Source organism: Pristiophorus japonicus, chromosome 17 (assembly GCF_044704955.1).
Source record: "Pristiophorus japonicus isolate sPriJap1 chromosome 17, sPriJap1.hap1, whole genome shotgun sequence".
NCBI classification, from domain to species: domain Eukaryota; kingdom Metazoa; phylum Chordata; class Chondrichthyes; family Pristiophoridae; genus Pristiophorus; species Pristiophorus japonicus.
In genome coordinates this window covers 107780727-107800938 of record NC_091993.1, presented here as the reverse complement: position 1 = coordinate 107800938, position 20212 = coordinate 107780727, and the positions used below count along the sequence as shown (strand labels likewise).

Genomic DNA, 20212 nt, shown 5'->3' with positions numbered 1-20212 from the left:
AGCAGCTATCTCCATGAGGGCCTGTGCTGTCACTTGCATGCCCTCCCTGATGGCTTGTGCCATCGATTGCACTCCGTCGGACATTCTCTCCCTAATTTCCCGTATCACTGCTATTTCTCCCGTCAGTACCGTCACCTCTTCACCCACTGCACTGACGCTGCCGATGAATGATCGTGTAAGCTCATTGGTCTCCATACCCAATGCCACGACCTGAGCTGCATCTGTTGCACGCTGCATCTCAAGAGACCATGTCTCCAATCTCCTTCTACTCTGCCTGGGTCTGGTTCGCGGCACCACTACACTGGGAGGTGCGGGCTGGGACGTGGGATGCTCGGTGTTCCAAACGGCAGCAGTAGAGTGCGAGCCGTGGGCTGGGATGGTGGGTGAATGGGTGTAAACTGCTCCATTATATCACCAGCACCACTGGGACCCGCAACGTCGGAATCAAAACCATGGAAGGTGGAACCAGAACTTATGCAAGAGGTTGAAACTCTGATGCCACTTAGTGTGGGCTCATAAACATTAATTTGGAAGGTCTCCCCTGTAGACATTTCAGTCATCACCGCCAGCATCCAGTCTGGATCGTCTGCATCTGGTTCTACTGGTTCTTGTTCTGGATCTTCAGGATTTTCAGGGATGGCATCATCATCATCATCATGTTTTGCAAAATATATCAGAACCGTCAAATGTTTAACAGCAAAGGAGGGGGCAGGATGCGTGCCATGAGTACTCTCACACATAGCAGGCTAGGCAGCAGGTTGATTTGAAGGGCCACGCTGCATTTTCAGGACTTGCCCGCTTCCTCTCGTGCGGGCCCAGCTTGTGCTGTATTGATTGCTTTTCTCCATGTACGACTCATCATAGCAGCTACCCTCTGTTCCAAGGGTGTCAGTGGATGCAGATTGGGCATACCTCCTCCTGTTCGAGTTGCTTCCCTTTTGTTGTGGGCCAATTTCTTCTGCAAAGAGCAAAATATAACTTTTTACAGAGTGCGTCTTTCTGCAGGGTGGGACATTAGGATAGTCACATTACAATTACGATTACATTTAAAAAATGAAAATATTACTTACACTAACTACTTGACCAAGGTCATGCCATTTCTTTTTACACTGGCTTCCAGATCTCATGGTATGCACCTCTGCGCAGTAATCTTCTGCAACTTGGCTCCAGCGTTTCTTCATTTCTTTAGGTGGCACTTTTATGCGACCTCTGTTGCTGGTATCCAGCTCCTGCCATCTCTGCTGAATGACATTAACTAATATCTCCACTTCCTCATGCAAGAAATTCTTTGTTCTTGGTGGACATTGTTCCATTGCTGTATTGAATTGACACTCTTATTTTTCAAAACACACAGTCCTTATTTTGCATGTACCTATGGAGCACTTGTTCTGGAAGTTTAGCAGCAAAAAGCAGCACTCACTGATTTCTGCAGGTGATTTCTTCAACAGTCCTGCTAAAAGCACTCCTTCAGGCACAAAAAATCACCAAGATTCAATCCCAAGCCTTTTCAGAGCTCCACGAAACAAATGAGCAAGTTCCTTTAAAAATGGCTGAGTGCCAATGTTTGTAACCTACTGCTCATGCGTGCGCTCCAACGCGCAAGCGCAGCGCTGCCGGCACGATGTCCTCAGATCTGAGTTAGCCCCGCCCCCCTGCACTTTCAGAATTGGCGCGGTGCTGTGACTCCGCCCCCCCCGGATCTCTGCGCGCTGCGCGAGCTCCGAGGAACCTGCAGGGAGGCTGAGAATTCCTCCGTAAGTTTTTGACGTGCTTTTGGGTGTGAAAAATGGGCATCGATGTCGGAGGCGCGGCCCGAAACTTGACCCCTATAGGAGGGAATCCTTGCTAGGATAAGGAAAGGCCAAGCTAAAGCAAAAAGGTAATGGATTTGAAATGGGCGAACAAATCAAAGAATTGCAAGCAATACAAGAAGATGCCAAAAGAGCTAGATGAAAGGAAAACAAATGTTAGATTAAGGGGGATATCTTCCAAGTATGAACTTAATGTACCAATTGGTCTTGAATGTGGTTGAAAGGGAGAGTGGTTAGTGAAAGTTGAAACTATGATTTATTTTTTTAAGGTGACTGTGGCTTTCCTCGACTATTGGAAAATGGCTCACCAACTGATGAATTTATTTCTGCCAACTCATTTCCTGTGGGTACTAATCTCCGGTACAAATGTTACGAGGGTTACACATTCAAGGTAGGAAGTTCAAGATCTATTACCTGTAGCGAAGGTTCAGAATGGACACCATTAAAGGCCACTTGCGAACGTAAGCAATCAGAGTAATTTATTCTTCTCCCCTCCCCATGTTGGTTCCCTGTTCTGTTCTTTCCAGAAAAAGGTTCTATGGATATGAGTAGTTTTTCAGTTCTTCATCCAAATGTTTGTTCTTGCATGTACCCAGTGCTCCCCAAATCTGTTGGAAAGGTTACTGAAATTATGCTTATCTTCCAGCTTTACTTATAAGTGAAAACATACCACAGAACGGTTTTAAAGAAATTAAATCCATAACTCCAGTTATGATGGCTGCTAAAAAATATCCCTAGACCCACACTCGCCTCTTGAGTCAGAAGGTTGTGGGTTCAAGTCCCACTCCAGGGCCTTGAGCACCGACTGACTTCCCAGTGCAGTGCTGAAGGAGTGCTGCACTGTTGGAGGTGCCGTCTTTCAGATGAGACGTTAAACTGACGTCTGCTCTTTCAGGTGGACGTAAAGAGCAGGGGTGAAGAAGAGCAGGGGCGTTATTCCTGGTGTTCTGGCCAATATTTATTCCTCAGTCAAGGTAACAAAAGATTATCTGGTCATTATCACATTGCTGTTCGTGGGAGCTTGCTGTGCGCAAATTGGCTGCTGCATTTCTCACATTGCAACAGTGCCTACACTCCAAAAGTACTTTGGCTGTAAAGTGCTTTGAGGTATCTGGTGGTTGTGAAAGGCACTATATAAATGCAAGCCTTTCTTTCTAAAACAACCCTGCCATTGTGGGATGTTTTACCTCAGGGGTGAGCTTATTTACTTGGCCAAAACGTGGAAAATAAACTTTATAATTGGGGCAACCAGATATTCTGGAAAATTGCATACCAGTTTATTATATGTTACATTTCTGTGAATTGCATTGGAAAGGCTGATTGGAGATTTGTAACATCTTTACCTTTTCCCATTTTTTTTTTCTTCGTAGCAAAAAACTGTGGTAATCCAGGGGAGCTTCTATATGGGTATTATGAGGCAGCTGCTACTACTTATGGAAATAAAGTTAGATTTTATTGTGATACAGGGTGAGTATTTAGTACACACACAGATGAAAGAAGTTTGTTTGCTTTTGGCGACGAGTGGTGTTCCTTTAATTTAATTATTAAGATGTGGTTACAGCATTTCCATGTGGTGCAACAATGCCCCTTAACACCAGCCCAAGAAGGTGACTACTTTTGAAACAAGGGGTGAATACTGGATCCACGGATTCCTGAATGAGGGTCAGTTGATTCTAATGAAAGAATGGGCCAAAGATTGCGGTCGGATGCTTCCCACGGGCAGATGCCTCCGACTGAAAAATTAACAACATTTCCTGGTGTTCCCGGAGGAACGAACATTTCCGGTCCAAGATGTGCAGCCCAGCGCAGAAGCCCATGCATCCCAGGAACGTAGCGCATCCTGAGATCATGTGGGCCTGGAGCACCAATCACAATGTAATATTCTCATTGATAATCGTGAGTTCCATTTGTACGAGCTCCCATTACTATCAATGAGAATACCCCGAAAAACACACACAACACACTAAATTTTTTTTAAACTCATATTTAAAATTTATTGAAATAGAAATTAAATGTTTTGGAAACAACATTATTCTTTTGAAAATGTTTTAATAAGATTAAGAATAAACTTACCTTAACGGACAGGGTTTTTAATATAAAAATTAGTGATGAAATTTAATTTTTCTATCTTTTAAAACTCTTACACTGGTAAAAGCAGGCTTTACGTTGGCAAGAGTTGGGCAAATAGCCCAAATCTCTGTCCGCGAAGGCCCATTACCTTCGTATGCATTGGATCTGTCAAAAACATTTTGATAGTTTGCAAGTGCTGGATTTTGGTATAAGCGCTTTGCGCGCCTAAACCCAGAACTTGCAGGGCCTCTTTGGGCACGTGTGAACATCGTACGTACCCAGAGATGTCGCAGTTTACAGCTTATGTTTTTCATTTTGTGATTAAGGCGGTTTCAGTACTTAGAGTCTGGTGCAGTAATATACCTTAATCCCAACTAAAGAAAGTGATCTCTTCTTTGCATTTCTGATGACAGCTATCCACTTTGCCTCTAAGTTGGGCTTCAAATTCAGTGCCGACAAGTAAGTTGGTTGTCTTAATTAGTGCTAAATTATGGGTAGTTTGTGCTGTGAACTTCCATCTACTGACAGCTGAATTGAGTATGGCCTGTCACCCGGCTCCCTTAAAATTCTTATGAAGAGAAAACATTTAGGGCCCAAGTTTGGCCACAGGGTTAGAACGGCGCATCTCCGTGTGTTGCGGCAACTTTTTAGATCAGAAACGGTGCCTATTATTCTCCCCTCTGTTGATCCAGGCCCTTGGCGCAGTGCAGCAGGCCGCGTGGAGGGTGGAGCCAGGTGAAAACTGTGCCGGGATCTCTGCACATGCGTGCTAGAGTGTGCGCGCATGTGCAATAGCCCCAGGCCCCCGAGGCTGTGTGGGAGGGGCCTGAAGCTCGCCGCCCCTAGCCCTGGCCGAATGGGCACCCAGAGCGGCGAAGATCGGACTCTGCCTGCCCCCTGTTCAAGTCCCGCTCCGGCTCTTCTACCCGCTCACCCCCCCTCGTCCCTGTTCAGGTCGCCCTCCCCTCTTCCTCCCCCACCCCCCCCCCCCACTTCCCTCTCCCCCCCCCCCCACTTCCCTCTACCCCCTCCCCTCTTCTCCCCCCCTCGCCTCTTCTCCCCCCTCTTCTCTCCCCCTCCCCTCTTCTCCCCCCCTCTTCTCTCCCCCTCCCCTCTTCTCCCCCCCTCCCCTCTTCTCCCTCCCCTCTTCTCCCCCCCTCCCCTCTTCTCCCCCCTCTTCTCCCCCCCCCCCTCTTCTCCCTCCCCTCTTCTCCCCCCCTCCCCTCTTCTCCCCCCTCTTCTCCCCCCCTCTTCTCTCCCCCTCCCCTCTTCTCCCCCCCTCTTCTCCCCCCCTCTTCTCCCCCCTCCCCTCTTCTCCCCCCCTCCCCTCTTCCCCCCTCCCCTCTTCTCCCCCTCCACTATTCTCCCCCCCTTTTCTCCCCCCCTTTCTCCCCCTCCCCTCTTCTCCCTCCCCCTGCCCTCTTCTCTCCCTTCCCCTCTTCTCCTCCCTCCCCCTCTTCTCCCTCTTCTCCCCTTCCCCTCTTCTCCCCCCCTTCTCCCCCCCTCCCCCTCTTCCCCCCCCCGCCCCTCTTTCCCCCCCACTCGCTATCAGAAACAGAGAGAGAGAGAGAGAGACACACACACTGGGGGCGGGGGGCAGGGGGCCCTGTCCCAGCACGCTGTTGGAGGTCTCCCGGTGCTGCAGTCGGTGAGTGGAAACTTAATTTGTTTATTTATTTATTTATTTATTTATTGATTGATTTATTAATTTATTTATGATTTATTATTGATGATGGCTCTTTATTTGTAAAAGTGAAGTATTTAATCTTTGTAAACTTCCTCCCCCCCCCCCCCCCAATCTCTCGTTCTCTACGCCTGATTTATAAGTGTAAGCAAGGTTTTCCTGAGCATACAAAAATCTACACTTACTCGATTCTCAATTAGTTTGGAGTAAGTTTTCGCTGCCTAAACTTGCAAAACAGGCGTAAGTGGCTGGACACGTCCCCTTTTGAAAAAAATAATCTGTTCTAAAATGGAACTATTCTAACTCACTAGAACTGGAGCAAACTAAATGCCGAGAATTGCAATTTCTAAGATGCTCCATTCTAAACTAGTTGCTCAAAAAAAATAGGAGCAACTCGGGCCGAAACTTGAGCCCATTCTAGTTAATCACCAGATTCATAATAAGTTCACCAAATGCTCTATTGATACCGAGCCAGCTCCATGTCCACGTGGCACCAATATCCCTCCTATGAATCTGACAAATTTGTACACCGTGCTTTGACCAGTGCCTTGTACAGCAATAATGCAACCTCCTGATATTTACTCTGTCCACCTGGTAATGTAGCCCAGTATCTTTTATGCTCTTTACTGTATCAAAATACTGCATTGATTATTTCAGATATTTATGCCTTATAATTCTTAAACCTCTTCCCATTTAACTGTAAACTTGCTGTTTGAGGCGTGATGTTTTGACTTTTCTTTTTAGGTACCAGCGAATTGGTCGACCCTACCGGTTGTGTACAGCTACTGGGTGGGATGGCCAGGTCCCAACATGTGAAAGTAAGTTAAGGTTCTGTGTTTAGGAGTTTGACTTCTTTTGGTGCCGTACCATTATTACAGTATTTTTATTTATATATGTAGATTTTCTGTGGGATACTCTACATTCTCTTTCTCCTCTCTCCTGACTATTGCTCTTCTGGTCTATTTTCTTTCTCTTTCCATCTTAAGTGTTCTTTTCTTTCTTGTCTTGTGTCCATTTCAATGGGATGTAGTGGGTGGCATGCCAGGGAAGGTAGTATTTTGTGGTGCTGGTGGATTTTATGGTGCTGGTGGGAAACATTCAGCCAGTATTGCAGACTGGTAGGTTGTGGATGCCTTCTTGAGCAGCAGGATACAGGCAGGAATATAAGAATTAGGAGCAGGAGTAGGCCATTCAGTCCTGATCTTCAACCTCAACTCCACTTTCTCACCCTTGAATCCAAAAATCTATCCATCTCAGCCTTGAATATACTCAACGAGTACCACAGCACTTTTGGGTTAGAAAATTCCAAAGATTCACAACCCTCTGAGTGAAGAAATTCCTCCTCATCTCAGTCTTAAATGGCCAACTTCTTATCCTGAGACTATGCCCCCTATTCTGGATTCTCCAGCCAGGGGAAACAACCTCTCTGTATGTAACCTGTCAATACCCCTTAGAACCTTGTATGTTTCAATGGGACAACACAGCAGTGTCAACTGTGGCTCAGTGGGAAGCACAATTGCCTCTGAGTCAGAAGGTTGTGGGTTCAAATCCCAATCCAGGGACTTGAGCACATAAATCTAGACTGACACCCCAGTGCTGAGGGAGTGCTATACTGTTGGAGATGCCGCCTTTCGGATGAGACGTTAAACCAAGGCCCCCTCAGGTGGACGTAAAAGATCCCATGGCACTATTTTAAAGAAGAGCAGGGGAGTTATCCCCGGTGTCCTGGCCAATATTTATCCCTTAATCAACATAACAAAACAAACAGATTATAGAAACATAGAAAATAGGTGCAGGAGTAGGCTATTTTGCCCTTCGAACCTGCACCACCATTCAATAAGATCATGGCTTATCATTCACCTCAGTACCTCTTTCCTGCTTTCTCTCCAAACCCCATGATCCCTTTAGCCGTAAGGGCCATATCTAACTCTCTCTTGAATATATCCAATGAACTGGCATTAACAACTCTCTGCGTTAGGTAATTCCACAGATTAACAACTCTCTAAGTGAAGAAGTTTCTCCTCATCTCAGTTCTAAATGGCTTACCCCTTATCCTTAGACTGTGTCCTCTGGTACTGGACTTCCCCAACATCGGGAACATGCTTCCTACATCTAACCTGTCCAGTCCCGTAGGAATTTTATATGTTTCTATGAGATCCCCTCTCATCCTTCTAAACTCCAGTGAATACAGGCCCAGTCGATCCAGTCTCTCCTCATATGTCAGTCCTGCCATCCCGGGAATCAGTCTGGTGAACCTTCGCTGCACTCCCTCAATAGCAAGAACGTCCTTCCTCAAATTAGGAAACCAAAACTGAACACAATATTCCAGGTGAGGCCTCACCAAGGCCCTATTCAACTGCAGTAAGACCTCCATGCTCCTATACTCCAATCCTCTAGCTATGAAGGCCAACATATCATTTGCCTTCTTCACCGCCTGCTGTACCTGCATGCCAACTTTCAATGACTGATGTACCATGACACCCAGGTCTCGCTGCACCTCCCCTTTTCCTAATCTGCCGCCATTCAGATGATATTCTGCCTTTGTGTTTTTGCACCCAAAGTGGATAACCTCACATTTATCCACATTATACTGCATCTGCCATGCATTTTCCCACTCACCTAACCTGGCCAAGTCACCCTGCAGCCTCTTAGCGTCCTCCTCACAGCTCACACCGCCACCCAGCTTAGTGTCATCTGCAAACTTGGAGATATTACACTCAATTCCTTCATTTAAATCTTTAATGTATATTGTAAATAGCTGGGGTCCCAGCACTGAGCCCTGCAGCACCCCTCTAGTCACTGCCTGCCATTCTGAAAATAATCCGTTTATCCCGACTCTCTGCTTCCTGTCTGCCTCTATCCATGTCAGTACATTACCCCCAATACCATGTGCTTTAATTTTGCACACCAATCTCTTGTGTGGGACCTTGTCAAAAGCCTTTTGAAAGTCCAAATACACCACATCCACTGGTTCTCCCTTGTCCACTCTACTAGTTACATCCTCAAAAAATTCCAGAAGATTTGTCAAGCATGATTTCCCTTTCATAAATCCATGCTGACTTGGACCGATCCTGTCACTGCTTTCCAAATGCTCTGCTATTTCATCTTTAATAATTGATTCCAAAATTTGCCTCACAACTGATGTCAGGCTAACCGGTCTATAATTACCTGTTTTCTCTCTCCCTCCCTTTTTAAAAAGTGGTGTTACATGAGCTACCCTCCAGTCCATAGGAACTGATCGATTCGATAGACTATTGGAAAATGATCACCAATGCATCCACTATTTTTATGTCCACTTCCTTAAATACTCTGGGATGCAGACTATCAGGCCCAGGAGATTTATCGGCTTTCAACTCCATCAATTTCCCTAACACAATTTCCCACTTAATGATGATTTCCTTCAGTTCCTCCTTCTCACTAGATCCTCGGTCCCTTAGTATTTCTGGAAGGTTATTTGTGTCTTCCTTCGGGAAGACAGAACCAAAGTATTTGTTCAACTGGTCTGCCATTTATTTGTTCCCCATTATAAATTCACCTGAATCTGACTGCAAGGGACCTACTTTTGTCTTCACCAATCTTTTTCTCTTCACATATCTATAGAAACTTTTGCAGTCAGTTTTTATGTTCCCGGCAAGCTTCCTCTCATACTCTATTTTCTCCATCCTAATTAAACCCTTTGTCCTCCTCTGCTGAATTCTAAATTTCTCCCAGTCCTCAGGTTTGCTGCTTTTTCTGTCCAATTTATATGCCTCTGCCTTGGATCTAACACTAAACTTAATTTCCCTTGTTAGCCACGGTTGAGCCACCTTCCCCGTTTTATTTTTATTCCAGACAGGGATGTACAATTATTGAAGTTCATCCATGTGATCTTTAAATGTTTGCCATTGCCTATCCACCGTCAACCCTTTAAGTATCATTTGCCAGTCTATTCTAGCCAATTCACGCCTCATACCATCTGCTTTCTTTTTCTTTTTTCTTTCCTTTCTTTCCTTCTTTCTTTTCTTTTGTTTCCTCCTTTTGTGTTTCCTCATTTTCTTTTCTCGTGAAGCTTTATTGCACTGTGTCTAAGACAAGTATATCCTTCCTTGGATAAGGAGACCAAAACTGTGCACAGTACTCCAGGTGTAATCTAACCAAAGCCCTGTAGAATTGTAGCAAGACTTCCTTACTCTTGTATTCAACTCCTTGGCAATAAAGGCCATTTGCCTACCTAATTGCTTGCGGTACCTGCATGCTAACTCTGTGTTTCCTGTATGAGGGCACCTAAATCTGTCTGAACACAAACGTTTAATAATTTCTCACTTTTTAAAATAGATTCTGTTTTTCTATTCTTCCTACCAAAGTGAATAATAGCACATTTCCCCACATTATACTCCACCTGCCACCATATTGCCCATTCACGTAACCTTTGCAGGCTCTTTGTATCCTCCTCACCGCTTACATTCTACACCTCGCTTTGTATCGTCAGCAAACTTGGATACATTACACTCGGTCCCTTCATCTAAGTCATTAATATAGATTGTAAGTAGCTGAGGCTGCAGCAATGGTCCCTGTGGCACCCCACTAGTTACAGCCTGCCAATCTGAAAATGACCCGTTTATCAATACTTTGTTTTCTGTCCGTTAACCAGTTCTTTATCCCTACCAATCTATTACCCCCAATCTCATGAGCCCTTCTCTTGCTTAACATTTTATGTGGCACCTTATGTCTTTTGGAAATCAAAAATATACTGTAGTTTTCTCCCTGTGGCTGAGGAGCTCCTCCCAGAGTCACAGTGCGATTCCATGCACCACGGGGTACAAGGGACATGATATTTACGGCGCGACAACTGCAAGAGAAATTCAGGGAACAGCACCAAACCTTCTACATGGCCTTCTTTGACCTAACAAAGGCCTTTGACACTATTAACCGCGAGGGACTTTGGAACGTCCTCCTCTGTTTCGACTGCCCCCAAAAGTTTGTCGCCATCCTCCGTCTGCTCCATGACGACATGCAAGCCGTGATCCTGACCAACTGATCCACCACGTACCCAATCCGCGTCCGCAGACGATGCTTGCGTCTGCGCACATTCAGAGGCTGAACTCCAAATCATCACCAACATCTTCACCGAGGCGTACGAAAGCGAGGGCCCTACACTAAACATCCATAAGACAAAGGTCCTCTACCATCCTGACCCTGCCACACAACACTGCCCCGCAGTCATTAAGATCCATGGCGCAGCCCTGGACAACATAGAGCACTTTCCATACCTCGGGAGCCTATTATCAGCAAGGGCAGTCATCGACGACGAGGTTCAACACTGCCTCCAGTGCGCCAGCGCAGCCTTCAGCCGCCTGAGAAAGAGCATGTTCGAAGATCAGGCCCTCAAATCTGGCACCAAGCTTTTGGTCCACAGGGCTGTAGTGATACCCGCCCTCCTGTATGGCTCAGAGACGTGGACCATATACAGTAGACACCTCAAATCGCTGGAGAAATACCACCAACAAATGTCTCTGCAAGATCCTGCAAATCCCCTGGGAGGACAGACGCACCAATGTCAGTGTTCTCAATCAGGCCAACATCCCCAGCATCAAAGCACTGACCACACTCGACCAGCTCTGTTAGGCGGTCCACATTGTTCACATGCCCGACACGAGACTCCCAAACCATGCGCTCTACTCGGAACTCTTTCACGGCAAGTGAGCCCCAGGTGGGCAGAGGAAACGTTTCAAGGACACCCTCAAAGCCTCCTTGATAAAGTGCAACATCCCCACCGACGCCTGGGAGTCCCTGGCCAAAAACCGCTCTAAGTGGAGGAAGAGCATCCGGGAGGGTGCTGAGCACCTCTAGTCTCGTCGCTGAGAGCATGCAGAAAGCAAGCACAGGCAGTGGAAAGAGCGTGCGACAAACCAGACTCCCCACCCACCCTTTCCTCCAACGACTGTCTGTCCCATCTGTGACAGAGACTGTAATTCCCGTATTGGACTGTTCAGTCACCTGAGAACTCACTGTTGGAGTGGAAGCAAGTCTTCCTCGATTTCGAGCGACTGCCTATGATGATGACCCTTTATCTACCCTCCTAATTACATCCTCAAAAATCTCTAATAAATTTGTCAAACACGATGTCCCTTTCATAAAAGCATGTTAACTCTGCCTAATCATATGATTTTCTAAGTGCCCTGTTACCACTTCCTCAATACTGAACTACAGCATTTTCCTGATGACTAATATCAGGCTAACTGGCCTACAGTTCCCTGTTTTCTCTCTCCTTCCTTTCTTGAATAGTGGGGTTACATTTGCAACCTTCCAATCCGTTGGGGCAGACTAGAATCTAGGGCGTTTTGGAAGATCACAGCCAATGCATCCATTATCTCAGTAGCCACCACGTTTAAAATCCTAGGATGTAGGCCATCAGGTCCTGGGGATTTGTCAGCTTTTCGTCCCTTTAGTTTTTCAACTTGTCTACTTATATTAATTATTTTAAGTTCCTCACTGTCATCAGCCACTTGGTTCCCCACTATTTTGCGTTGCTTTTTTGTGTTTTCTACTGTAAAGACAAATACAAAATATTTGTTTAAAGTCTCTGACATTTCGATAATCCCCATTTATAATTTCTCCCGTCTCAGGGTCCAATGCTTACTTTTGCTACTCTTTCCTTTTTGCATATTTGTAGAAGCTCTTGCAATTTGTTTTTAAATTTGCTAGTTTACTCTCATTCTATTTTCTCCCTTTTTTAAAAAAAATCTATTTTTTGGTCATCCTCTGCTGGTTTCTAAAGTTTCCCCAATCCTCAGGCTTACTACTATTCTTCAATGTAAACCTCCTCTTTTAATCAAATACTGTCCTTAACTTCTTAAGTTAGCCACGGATGGATCACTTTTCCTGTGGAGTTTCTATTTCTCCATGGAATATATATTTGTTTAGAATTTTTGAATATTTCTTTTAAATGTTTTCCACCGCTTATCTACTGTAATGCCTTTTAATCTAATTTCCCAATCTACCTTAGCCAACTCGCTCCTCGTAACTTCATTTAATTAGCTTCATTTAAGTGTAAGGCTATAGTTTTGGATTTAATTATGTCACTCTGAAACCCAGTGTGAAATTTAACATATGATCACACTTCCCCATTGGATTCTTTGCTGTGAGATTACTAATTAACTCTGTCTCATTACATAATACAAGATCTAAAACAGCCTGCTCCCTGGTTGGTTCCACGACGTGTTGTTCTTGGAAACTGTCACAAATGTATTTCCTGAATTCGTCCTCCAGACTACAGTTGCCAATCCTATTATTTCTCGATTACTGCTCTGTCCAAGGCAGAATGATCCAGGTTGGAAGCAGCTTTTTTCTGATAGCAAAAGCAGGGTGACAGGTGGAGGGAGGGAAAAGGCAAGGTGCATTAAGTAAGGCACTGGTGTTTGGTGTGGAAAGCGGCAGAAGGGAAATGGCAATGCCATGAGCTAGAAAGGAATGGTTAGGCAGAGGGTTGGAAAAGTGACAGGGGTGCTGGGTGGGTAGTGTTCTGCACAGATTGGTAGGCCACTGAGTCACGGATGTCATAGCTGACTCATAGATCATCAGTCATATTTTCTGCTGGAGACTGGGGTACTGGTTGGGGAGTGATGCAGTCGGAGGGAGGTGGTGAGGGAAGGATAGGAGGTGCTAGGAGTCGGAGGGAAAGGACAAGGGACAGAAAGGAACAGGTGCTCGGAGCAGGTTGAAGGCTAATCTTTTTGATCAAACAAAGCATTTTAATTCACTTGATGGAGAAGAGTCCTCTGTAACCAAGTTTTAAGCTATATATAATTTGTTTTACAATTTTGTTGAGCAAAGAATACAGAGGAAATCCTTAGCGTATTTTCTCACCTTCCTTTCTCCTCTGTCTGCCAACCCGGGACAGTTCTTACCCTTTTAATTACTACTTCATATTTTGCAGTCCTATGATTTGTCATTCTCCGTGAGTCAGGCAACTAACCTGCTCATAGCCAGTGTTGATCCTAAATTCCCACTTAATCTTGTGCCTGGGGGTGGAGCTGAATAACCTTCCTGAACATATTCAAGTTTTCTTAATTTAAAGTTGGTAAAATTCCTGGTACTATGATTCTCCATCAACAATCTGCTTGTTATTAAAAAGTTCTTGTGCTGCAACCACCATGTTCCCAGTCACCTGCAGTCTGACCCTATTCCCGACACTGCAACCTCTCAAACCAGGAAGGACAAGAGCAGAAACATCAAGGCAATAAGTCCCCCTCTAAGTTATATACCATCTTGACTTGGATATGTTGACATTTTTTCTTCCATGCTGGCTGAAAATCCTAGCATTCTTTTCCTAATCTCATTGTGGGAGCACTATTACTCCAAGGATTGCAGCAGTTCAGAAGTATACCTGCCAACCACCACCTCGGGGCAAATGGAGATGGCAATAAATGGGACCGTGCCAACGTTGCTGCGAACAAATTATAAAAAATAAACACTTTCCCCCCCTTTTTTTTCTCTGCTACACCACGCCCCTCCCCCCACTGCTGCTGCCAGCAAAACACTGTCCAGCTGTGATCGGGTCTTTGCTATGGGGTTTTGATGCTGGGGTGGGAGTACAGATGCCAGGAGGTGGTTCTTTTCTTCGAATAGTGAAGATCTGGAACAGGCTGCCATCTCATGCGGTGGACATTGATTCACTGAATTCCTTCAAGCAACAGCTGGACCGATTTCTGGTTGGGGTGAAGATTGCCTCTTACAAAATGTAGATACTTCAGGGAATTCGGGACCAGAGTGATCTCCTAGACTAGCTTTGATCGCCGAGATGGGCCGGAGAGGAATTTCCCAGATTTTTTCCTCTGGTTTTTCGCCTCTCCCAGGAGATCATATGGTTTTGGGTGGGGTGGAGAGTATATGTTGGTACCACAATTGTGTAGGACAGGCTGTAGGAACCAGTGTGTCTTTATCTGTCCATCATTGTTCATATGTACAGAGGAGAAAGGGGAGAAGAACACACATGTTCTACACTGTGCTGCAGTGCATTGGTTTACCGGTGCGCTATGTTACTGAGTTCGACTAATTTGAATCCATGAAGATAAAGCTTTGTTCTGGCTGTCTGTTCAGAACTTTATGGAATTTCATTTATCCCCAGGTGTCATATGTGATGATCCTCCAGCTATTGATAACGGGAGACCTCAAACCCATAGCGGCAACTGGGAATATGGAATGGACGCAGAATATTCATGTATTCGTGACTATTCATTGATTGGTAAAGGAAGCATTACTTGTACAGTAACTGGACAGTGGGACAAGGACCCACCAACATGCAAAGGTACTTAAATACAGGATTAGAATTAGTTTCCATTAAGTTGGAAAGCTGAAAATGTTTGTTGAATGAGTTTAAAGTTTTCCAGGAAGGAAGGGTTTTCCTGCACCATCTAAACTTGCTGTTCCTCCAAAGTTGTTGGTCTCCTGTAAATCTGTTTGAATCCAAGTTCCTGACATTCCAAGACCCTCCAAGCTGCAATGCTTAACTCTTCCAGTTCCTAATTTGTTTATGTAGTGCGCATTATTAAATTTGGTATTCTTGCCTTCCATTCCAAAGTCTTGTAGGATTACACCTCCCCTTCCTTAAGCACTACTCAGCCTGTATGACTTTTCTAACCTAACCTATTCTGTAGAGCTGCTTACATGGGTATTTCACGATTGGGTTAGTAGGGTGGGAGGAGGCTCGTGTGGAGCTTAAATGCCGGCATAGACCAGTTGGGCCAAGTGGCATGTTTCTGTGCTGTACATTCTATGTAATTGATCTTGTGCTTGGGAGTGACGTTGAATAATCTTGCAGAGCAGCAGCAAATGTTTTTAATCTAAAGTTGTTTAAAATTCTGACCGTGTTTGTCCCACTAAGAACAATCTGGGGTTATTTTTTTTAAAGTATACTTCTGTAATGCGCCATAAGTGTCATATTCTTATTGATCAACAGAGTGACTTTATTCGCCACATAACACGTGGTACAATTTTGTCTCGCATAAGTTAAGTTAGGAATATTGTAGATCCAATCCTAAAATATGGTGCCATGTGAAGACATTACTTTTATCTGAATATTTTTTGTTTCACATCGAGATGATGAATGTTAGTGCTAGTAAGCTAAAACATAATGCCATTAAAATGTCCAACTTTAGTTCTTCAGCATGCCCCCAAGTTGGCAAAGATCCGAGAACAGATCATAGCACCAAGTCAGCAATCCCACAGGAAAATGGGGTGGTACCTTTGGCGGTTCTGCATTCTACTATAGGCAGGATCAGCGGTCAGGAAAAAGGGGTGGAGATCCATCTACTCCTTTTACGTTGCCCTGTTTTTTTTTCTCTCAGGCTTACTTTGGTGGATGGGAGGAAGGCAGATGTGCTGGCCAATCTGCTCTCTAATTTATATTTGTTGTATCTCAAGTTGATATTTTACTTTAATGTATTTGTGTTTTACCTCCATTCTGTTCATCAACTGCTCTACCAACATCCACTGATTCAACCCTATGCAATTTGTTTTGCAATATCACCCAAAATGAAGGGAAGGTTTGTTGGGGAAATTTAAGCTTGCTTTCTCTATTTGGTATTTTTTACGTAATGCCTTGGTTTGAATCTTACTTTTGAGAATAAAGACTTCCTCCAAGCTGTAATGCTTGAGCCTTCCTTTTCCCACTTAATCCTGTGCCTGGCAGCGGGTGTAAATAAACATGCAGGACAGAACCAAGCTTTCTCAATTTAAAGTTGGCAAAGTTCCTGATCGTTCACTTTTGTTGTGTATCTGTAAAGCATGCACTCCCATGTTCCGCCACCAGGGAGCTCATGCCCTGAAGTCCCAAGGGATCCCAGCATCCCTTGGGAGCACTGTATATAAGCTGGCCCCTAAGGCCTGTTCATCACTCTGGAGTGTCTTATTAAAGACTGAGGTCACTGTTACTTTAACCTCCCTGTGTGCAGTCTCATCTATGTTAGGAACAGAATAACTGGCGACGAGTATATGAATCCAACGCAAACATGCAGCAAACTGTGGGCATCCTGGAGAAGTTCTCGGAGGGTGAGGACTGGGAAGCCGATGTTGAACGGCTAGATCAGTACTTTGTAGCCAACGAACTGGACGGAGAAGCGCTGCAAAAAGGAGAGCGGTCCTCCTCACGGTCTGCAGGGCACCGACCTACAGCCTCATGAAAAATCTTCTGGCTCCGGTGAAACCCACAGATAAGTCGTATGAGGAGCTGCGTACACTGGTTCAGGAGCATCTTAACCTGAGGGAGAGCGTGCTGATGGCGAGGTATCGGTTCGACATGTGCCAGCGATCTGAAGGTCAGGAAGTGGCGAGCTACGTCGCCGAGATAAAGCGACTTGCAGGACAATGTGAGTTTGATGGCTACCTGGAGCAAATGCTCAGAGACTTTTTTGTACTGGGCATTGGCCACGAGACCATCCTACGAAAACTTTTGACTGTAGAGACACCGACCCTCAATAAGACCATTGCGATAGCACAGGCGTTTGGTGATAACACCAAACAAATCTCTCAGCACACAAGTGCGAACAATGTTCATAAATTAACTGGAACTGTGTTTGCGAGCAGAAATGTACAGGGCAGAAACCACAAGGCTGCAACTGCCAGCAAGCCTCAGGTGAGCCAGATGACTCAGAGTCCACAACAAAGGATGAATGCAAGGCAATTCACACCTTGTTGGCATTGTGGAGGCTTCCATTCAGCCTATTCATGCCGCTTCAAAGGGTATGTTTGCAAGAGCTGTGGAACAATGGGGCACCTCCAATGAGCTTGCAGACGAGCTGCAAGCTCTGCAAAACCTGATAACCACCACGTGGCAGAGGAAGATCGGTCCATGGTGGATGAAAGCAATTTCGCACATCAGAGAGGAGGCAGATGCTGAAGTACACGGGGTGCATACATTTTCGACGAAATGCCCACTGATAATGCTAAACGTAAAATTGAATGGCTTAACCGTAGCCATGGAACTGGACACTGGCGCTAGCCAATCCATCATGAGTAAAAAGATGTTGAAGAGACTGTGGTGCAACTAGGCATTCAGACCAGCCCTGAGCCCCATCCACAAGAAACTGAGAACGTACACCAAAGAGCTTATCACTGTCCTGGGCAGCGCCATGATCAAGGTCACCTACGAGGGCACGGTGCACGAACTGCCACTCTGGATTGTCCCGGGCGATGGCCCTTCACTGCTTGGAAGGAGCTGGCTGGGCAAAATCCGCTGGAACTGGGATGACATCCGAGAGCTATCACATGTCGATGAGGCCTCATGTACCCGGGTTCTTAACAAATTCCCTTCCCTTTTTGAGCCAGGCATTGGAAACTTTTCCAGGGCGAAGGTGCGGATCCACTTGGTCCCAGGGGCACGACCCATTCACCACAAGGCGCGAGCGGTACCTCACATGATGAGGGAGAGAGTGGAAATCGAGCTGGACAGGCTGCAACGCGAGGGCATCATCTCCCCAGTGGAATTCAGCGAGTGGGCCAGCCCGATTGTTCCAGTACTCAAAAGTGATGGCACGGTCAGGATATGCGGCTATTATAAAGTAACTATTAATCGTTTCTCGCTACAGGACCAATACCCGCTACCTAAGGCAGACGACCTATTTGCGCCGCTGCCAGGAGGCAAGACGTTCCCCAAGCTCAACCTGACTTCGGCCTACATGACGCAGGAGCTGGAGGAGTCTTCGAAGGGCCTCACCTGCATCAACACGCACAAGGGACTGTACATCTACAACAGATGCCCGTTTGGAATTCGGTCGGCTGCAGCGATCTTCCAGAGAAACATGGAGAGCCTACTCAAGTCGATACCACGCACGGTGGTTTTTCAGGACGACATATTGGCCACGGGTCAGGACACCGTCGCGCACCTACAAAACCTGGAGGAGGTCCACCAGCGACTGGATCGCGTAGGGCTGCAGCTGAAGTGGTTGAAATGCGTCTTCTTGGCAACAGAAGTGGAGTTTTTGGGGAGAAAGTTCGCGGCGGACGGCATTCGGTCCACAGACGCCAAGACAGAGGCTATCAGGAACGCGCCCAGGCCACACAACGTCACGGAGCTGCGGTCGTTCTTGGGACTCCTCAACTATTTTGGTAACTTCCTACCGCTGTTAAGCACCCTCTTAGACCCCTACATATGTTATTACGCAAAGGTGAGAATTGGGTATGGGGAAAAAAAACAAGTAATTGCTTTTGAGAAAGCCAGAAACATTTTATGCTCCAACAAGCTGCTTGTATTGTATAACCTGTGTAAAAGACTTGTGCTAGCATGTGACGCGTCGTCGTACGGAGTCGGGTGTGTATTACAACAAGCTAACATTGCGGGGAAGTTGCAACCTGTCGCCTATGCTTCCAGGAGCTTGTCTAAGGCTGAGAGGGCCTACAGCATGATTGAGAAAGAGGCATTAGCATGTGTGTTTGGTGTAAAGAAAATACATCAGTACCTATTTGGCCTCAAATTTGTGCTGGAAACCGATCACAAGCCCCTCACATCCCTGTTCGCTGAAAACAAGAGGATAAATACTAATGCCTCAGCCCGCATACAAAGGTGGGCACTCGCACTATCAGCATATAACTATACCATCCGCCACAGGCAGGCACTGAGAACTGTGCGGATGCTCTCAGTCGGCTACCATTGCCCACCACGGGGGTGGAAATGGCGCAGCCTGCAAACTTGTTGATTGTGGCACAGCCCACAGACTTGTTGATGGTTATGGAAGCGTTTGAAAATGATAAATCACCTGTCACGGCCCACTAGATTAGGACTTGGACCAGCCAAGATCCTCTGCTGTCCCTAGTAAAAATCTGTGCACTGCATTGGAGCTGGGCCAGCATCCCCATTGAAATGCAAGAGCTAATCAAGCCATTCCAGCGGCGAAAGGACGAGCTGTTCATTCAGGCAGACTGCCTGATGTGGGGTAACCGCGTAGTGCTAACCAAAAAGGGCAGGGAGATGTTCATCTCGGATCTCCACACACACCCAAGTATTGTAATGATGAAAGCGATAGCCAGATCCCATGTATGATGGCCCGATATCGACTCTGACTTAGAGTCCTGTGTACAGCAATGCAGTGTGTGTGCTCAGTTGAGCAACGCGCCCAGAGAGGCACCACTAAGTTTGTGGTCCTGGCCCTCCAGACCATGGTCGAGGATCCATGTCGACTATGCGGGCCCGCTTCTCGGTAAAATGTTCCTGGTGGTGGTGGATGCTTTTTCAAAATGGATTGAATGTGAAATAATGTTGGGAAGCACTGCCACTGCCACCATTGAAAGCCTGAGGGCCATGTTTGCCACCCAGGGCCTGCCTGACATACTGGTCAGTGACAACGGGCCATGTTTCACCAGTGCCGAATTTAAAGAATTCATGACCCGCAATGGGATCAAACATGTCACCTCGGCACCGTTTAAACCAGCCTTCAATCGTCAGGCAGAGCGGGCAATACAAACTATCAAACAGAGCCTTAAACGAGTCACAGAAGGCTCACTCCAAACCCGCCTGTCCCAAATACTGCTCAGCTACCGCACGAGACCCCACTCGCTCACAGGGGTGCCCCCGGCTGAGCTACTCATGAAAAGGACACTTAAAACCAGACTCTCGCTGGTTCACCCCAACCTGCATGATCAGGTAGAGAGCAGGCGGCGGCAACAAAATGTAAAC

General features: G+C 46.1%; 1 protein-coding gene across 9 annotated transcripts in view; it reads left to right on the top strand.

Moving 5' to 3' along the window:
* Positions 1-20212, top strand: part of LOC139227891 (C4b-binding protein alpha chain-like) — a 252040-nt gene that overhangs the window by 150835 nt on the left and 80993 nt on the right. For 8 of the 9 annotated variants that reach the window (XR_011587483.1, XR_011587484.1, XM_070859020.1 and 5 more), the window contains exons 2-5: positions 2081-2272; positions 3182-3278; positions 6310-6383; positions 14672-14851. Coding sequence is in view for 7 of the 9 variants with exons in the window: in XM_070859020.1 (XP_070715121.1) it covers positions 2081-2272; positions 3182-3278; positions 6310-6383; positions 14672-14851 (543 nt within the window). In the remaining 2 variants the exon portion in view is untranslated. The remainder of the gene's footprint in view (positions 1-2080; positions 2273-3181; positions 3279-6309; positions 6384-14671; positions 14852-20212) is intronic. The other variant, XM_070859024.1, reaches the window with a different exon arrangement.